The sequence below is a fragment of the Gobius niger genome (genome assembly GCF_951799975.1).
Source record: "Gobius niger genome assembly, chromosome: 19".
NCBI lineage: Eukaryota > Metazoa > Chordata > Actinopteri > Gobiiformes > Gobiidae > Gobius > Gobius niger.
The window spans coordinates 15,484,426-15,490,425 of NC_136870.1; the positions used below are offsets into that span (position 1 = coordinate 15,484,426).

At 40.0% G+C, this 6,000-nt stretch overlaps 1 protein-coding gene across 1 annotated transcript; it reads right to left on the reverse strand.

The window, feature by feature from the left end:
• Positions 1–757: 757 nt before the first annotated feature.
• Positions 758–3,532, reverse strand: LOC306978350 (uncharacterized protein; the record flags this gene model as incomplete). The annotated part of the gene is made up of 5 exons (XM_079576873.1): positions 758–1,007; positions 2,665–2,818; positions 2,938–3,024; positions 3,168–3,245; positions 3,454–3,532. 5 exons carry the CDS (start codon positions 3,530–3,532, stop codon positions 761–763), a joined length of 645 nt encoding a protein of 214 aa, XP_079432999.1. The 3' UTR covers positions 758–760.
• Positions 3,533–6,000: the final 2,468 nt, after the last annotated feature.

The following is a 6,000-nucleotide window of genomic DNA, read 5'->3' on the forward strand; positions in this document are numbered from 1 at the left end:
AGAGAAAGAAAACAAGCTAATGGTGAGAAAAAAACAAAAGCTTCCCTAAAACAATAATAAGCCCTGTTCTGACACAATGGCCCTAATTCAGTATATGTGAAGAGGAAATAGTCACATTAACTATAAAAGCCGCAATCTCCTGCCTCTTACCTCCAATCTACACCGATAACATGGTCACTGTCTCACTCACTGTGAGTGCATGCGGACATACCCACAGTGGGCAGCGAGGAGGATTCTGTGCAAATGAGCTGCTCTTATCACAGGCACAGTCTGCAGATAAGCCTATTGTGAAAGTGTGGCTTTTGCAACACTTTTGAAACCTCTGACTCCCACCGCCTCCGAGAAAGTTCACACCTTTGAAATGAGGACGCAAGAGCAGCGCATAATATGAAGTCGTGACATATTTATTAGATGTTAGAATATATTTATTTACAAATGTGTACAGTATGCGTATGAAGAAATCTGCTTTACAAACACTTGAGTCAAAAGTACAAAAAAGCAACAAAAATGTGACAAAAACCAAAAATTAGATGCAAAGAATGTGAAAAAAGTGACAAAATGTCCACAATGCAAGAAAAAAGATCAGTTCAGATCAGTTTTGTAGGTCTGAGCTTTTAATTGAGCCGTTACACTGGCCAATAGGCTGTAAACTCCAGTTGAGAAGCTAGATTTGGGTAAAGCCAAACTGGAGGTAAAGCCCTTACCTCATTCCGTAAAGTGACAACTCTAAAACAAATACACAGAGTAACGTTGTTTGGTGTCACTTGTAAGTTTGGTTCTTCCGCAGAGCCATGTAGACGAGCGCCGGGATGAGGGAGACCGGGAGCAGGGTCAGGGTCAGGACCAGGGCCAGAGGAGGGTCCGTGAAGTCCGGCTCGTCCCTGGAGCAGGTCTGGAAGAAGTGAGCGTGGATCTGCAAGAACAGGTCCTGAACGATGGGGTTTGGATAGAAACATCCGACTGCGTTCGACGACCTCTCCAGGCACAGGGTCATCTCATTGTACGGTCTGGAAACAGGAGAAACACGACAATGTATTTGGCAACTTATATCTTTAATAGAATTGGCCCCATTATCTTACCCAACACCTGAACCGAGCATATTATTTCCAGTTTGGCGTTACCCAAGTTACTTAACATTTTTAATATCTTCTATATTAGTAGTTACTGCTTTAAAAATGTAATATGTTTGTGTTCCATATGACTGTTTCAAAAGTGTATCTGAGTTACACTACTTTTGAGTTACTTTTCGCAAAATATAAACATTATAAATATACATAAATATTTCAGGATTTTTTTCTGTAATTCATGCAATTCTTATATTTGAAGAGTAAAGTGGCGCTAGGCCAGTGCATGTCTATGGTATCAGCTAGCCTGCATTAAAAACTGACCCGCTCCACAGTGCACCTGAGGCAAATCACTTATACTAACCATATAAATGTCTGTGTCGATAGAATAATTTTTGGAATATAACTGACCTTGCATCATCATACAACCACCAAGCTGATGCTGCTCAAACATAACTTCTTTTACATGCAAAATGGTCAAAATTCTACACAGACATTTATATAATTAGTCTGGTGTTATAAGTGATTTGCCTCAGGTGCACTGTGGAGTGCGTAAGACTGTTTTTAATGCAAGCTAGCTGATACCATAGACATGCACTAGCCTTGCACTAGCCTAGCGCCACGAAACTCTTCAAATATAAGAACTGCATGAATTACAAAAAAAAAGATCTCCAGAAATCAACTACACTCTGGATAACTAGGAAATGAGACCCTATGTCAAAAATCCTGAAATATCCCTTTAACTACAGCCTCTAAATCTTATACACCAACCTCCGATTTGGTGCTGCATTTTATTTGGGGGGAGTTGACATTTTTTCTTTCATACATTATTACATAATGACTAATATATTCCAGTATTTTGTGTTAGTAATAAACATTATAATCCTTGTAACTGAAAAAGTGTAATACATTTTTGTAAGTCTTTACTTTTGTAATACGTTACCCCAACACTGCAAAAGAGTAACAGAAAAGTGACGAAAAAGCGCAGAAAAAACGATGAAAACGTATGATGAAAACGCAACAAAAAGTGAAAGAAGGAAATTGACAAAAACGTGACAGAAAAAAGACAGGAAATCGCATTTAAACAACAGTGTAAAAAGAAAGTCAAACAAAGTTAAAAGAAAAAGTGACGACAATGCTGCAACATGGGGGAGGAAAATACGGAGCCCCTAAAGCTCCCTAACGGAAGAAAAAAAAAAAAGTTGCATGCTCAAAAAAGAGAAAACAATAACTTTATTTCTCTTTTGAACTTTAGGGGGTCCCTATTTTGACTTGATACAAAGGCGATGAATAAGAGACAAAAAAGCGACGAAAAATCGTAATAAAACAGCAGTGTAAAAGAAAGTCAAGCATGAGGACAATGCTGCAATTGGGGGAGGAAAATACGGAGGCCCTAAAGTTCCCTAAAAGGATGAAAAAAAAATGGTTGTCGGCTCTTTTTTCTTTTTCTTTTTTCGCATACAATATTTTTTTCCCCTCCCTTTAAGGAACTTTAGGGGCTCCGTAGAAAATCTGTTTAGATTAGTTTTTAGCTGAACCGGAGAAAATGCACTTGGTTAAAGTGTGGGTTCAGAGGTTGAAATGCTCTCGGGTCTGTTACCTGATGACTTCCTCCATGCTGCACCACTTCTCTTGATTCACATTCATCATCGCCACGTAAAACTCGAGGCCGCAGTAATCGTGGCTCAGTTCGCTCAGCAGCTGCTCGTGGCACTTCCCCGACTGCAGCTCATTCTCCCAGTCCTGGAACTCCTCTGCAAAACACGCTCCGAGGTGACTGTCCCATACCATTGTGTTTTCTGAGCATACCATCACGCTCGGAAAACAGAGGAAGTCAAGTGATAAGAGCGGCATGTCCCGGAGGAAAACTCACCCTCGTCCTCCGTAACAACCGTCGCATTGTGGTCCTCTTCGATTTTACTTAGTTCATCGGCCAACAAAGTCACATTTATGGCAGTACCTGCAATAGGACCCTCTATTACTTTGACTTAAATAAATCATTCCAGTTTATTTAATGTTATAGACTGAATGAGCTCTGGGTATGTGTCATTGATTTTACTTTTCTCTAAAATATGTACTGCAAATAAATATATACAAACTTACCATTGGCCACAGTGTGATTAGCCAGGCCCGTCAGGTTGAACAAATGCTCTGTGAAGTTCGTCTGGGACTTTGCGACACCTGCGAATGCAAACCAAATAACTATCTGAACTCACATCCTCCGAATTTGACAAAACAAACTCCCACAATCGTCTGAGCGTCTTTGCTTTTCTTATTGACTCAAACCAAGAAAACCACCAGACGGTTTCTGACCCGCAGCGTCTGTAACAACAGGAAATTCCACAAGTCTAATCTGTGATGAAATGTGACTGAAATATGAAGGTCGTACCAGTGAGGAGCAGCGTGGCGAGCAGGTAGAGGAGGCGCGGGGCGGACGGAGGTGCACCGCTGTCCCGGGACGGTGCCATGACGCTTGGAGGACTGAGCGCTCACACACGAGGGACTGCATGGGTTTGGGGGAAAAGCCCGTCCCACTGATTTCCTCTGGTCAGGCAGACGGCAGCGGTCAGAACACGGATTTATGGCTCATATTATAGTGTCATTCACACTGATGCAAAGCTGCAAGAACAATTCTACTTTTATTTCTCATATGGGTCAGTCTTACATAAAAAAAAATCAATAGGACTAGCCATTTGAAAGCTGAAAATGATCAGATTAAAATTGCCATCGTATTGCACTAGATTTAAGTTTTTGGTTTAGTTTTAGACATTTGGCACAGACCTTTGATGCTCCCTTGTGTAGCATTGACTTGTTAAATACAGAAACATTACAGTCATGTTTTATAATTTCATATAGAGGAGACAAAAAACAAAGTGTGTCCCTGAGAAAACTTAAAAAAAAAATGTGTTGCAACATTAGAGAATCGACTGTTCTTAATTTAAAGCCACACTGTGTAACTTTTCACCTAATAAATAGAATAAAATCTGTTTCATTACATTCATGACATTTCTGTGGTTGAAAAACACCTAAAAAATGACCAAACAAACTTTTCTTAAAGCAGAACTAAGTAACTCATGCCCCACTGCAGGTGTCGTAGCATGTTACGTTTTTTTACTCATTAATTGTCCGTGAGAGTAAATACTACGCTGACAGAAAAGACAAAGAGGGATATTGTACACCCAATTACACAATGGAGATAATTTTTTTCCCACTCAAACTTGGCTGTAAATACTGTTTAAGTGGTGCTAGCCCCCAATTAGCTTTGCCCGTCTTTGTGATTCCATTAGTGTGTATTGGTGGCTCCGACCCAGAGGCAGCGAAGTTGCATTTGTTGTTTTCTGGCCAGAGACACCAGGGGGCGATGAAAGACCTCCCAATCATCCCATTAACACTTGTATTACGCCCAGAGGGACTACAAAAATGATTTATTATTTTAAACACGTTTCTTAGTTCTTCTTTAAGACCTGACTTTATAGGGAGCGCGGACGTCTCCAGCTTGTCTCCATGGAGATGTTGCCTAAAGGCAGCCAAATATGATATTTCAGTAGGTTAAGTTTATGTCCAAATCCCTTCTATGATTAATCACTGCAAAAAATAAAAAATAAATGCAAGGCTGATCAGTAGCCGCATGTTTTGTAGCGGAATCCAAAATGAAATGCAATGTGCCTTTAATTTGACAGGACGAAAAAACAAAAAGGAAAAAAAAAAAGGAAAAAGACTAGTACAGACATAATTGAGAGGGAAAAAAACACTTACGTTGGCATTCCTGTTCCAGCCCAGGACATCCACCCGCAGTGATTCATATCTGCTAATTGGGTGTGTGTGAGTGTATGTGTGTTTGTAGATGGAAGTGTGTCTGTGTCACTGCGGCGCTGTCCCGTTTCCTGCCCCGTCGGGAGAGCTCTTTAGGGATTTCCTCATTCATCGTAGGGCTGCGGTGATAAGATTGGAATCGCAAAGTAGTGAGACCTGAAGATAAATAAATAAATAGAATGAAATAAAAGATAGGGATTGATAGATGTGTGCAGTGTGTGAGGTCGGTCTTGTTTTTCGAAAAGCAGGATGCCTTGCTCATGTTTTCAGTCTGCACCTGAGTGATTGGAGACAGGAAACGTTGCTTTGGCGATCGCTGCTGAAAGACATTTTTTTGGGACAGGAAGTACAGAGAGAGTGGTCAGCGCGTTCCTATGATACACAAGCACACAGGACAGGGAGTAGAATGTGATGTGAATATGTGAAGATTCTGCGTTTCAAATATCGATTCTGAAGTGAAGAACTGGTTGTCTCCTTGTGATGTTCAAATGATCAAAGCTAAAGTTTCAACATATTTTGTGCAGAGCAGTGTTGTAGATTTGAATATACAGTGGTCTTGAAACCTGTGGCTGAAAACGTGACTGACGACGACCCAGATGAGTGTGATTCAGTATCATCAAACAATCAATTGTTGCTTTCATGAGACGTCTGCGATCCATTCGGCTTCTACACTGGTCGACAGCGCTTGGCTCACTGTTTCATCCATCAGAATAAGAAAATAAAAGATGAATTAATGGAAGACAGATTGGTCTCTCAACATATTCGATCTTCACAATAACATCTTTAATTATTGCAATAATTCAATGTTTCCTCTTCTTCTTCCAACATACATTTCTCTCACATTGGTTCGACATTATTTCCACATAAGAAGCACCGACAGACTTCAAACTGTCCAGCCTGGGACTGTACAATATTTAAGAGTTGCTGTTCTTTTTCTGATGGATTTTTTGATATACAAATCCAAGGACTGATTTATCGAGTTTTGAAATATCAATTTTTATCAGATTATTGAACAGCTCCTTTTCTAGATATCCAAAATCCCCTCTAAAAAAGTCTTTGTAACGAATATGTTAATTAAATAAAACCAACAATCCAAATTTAAAAAAATATTTTACCCAAAAAT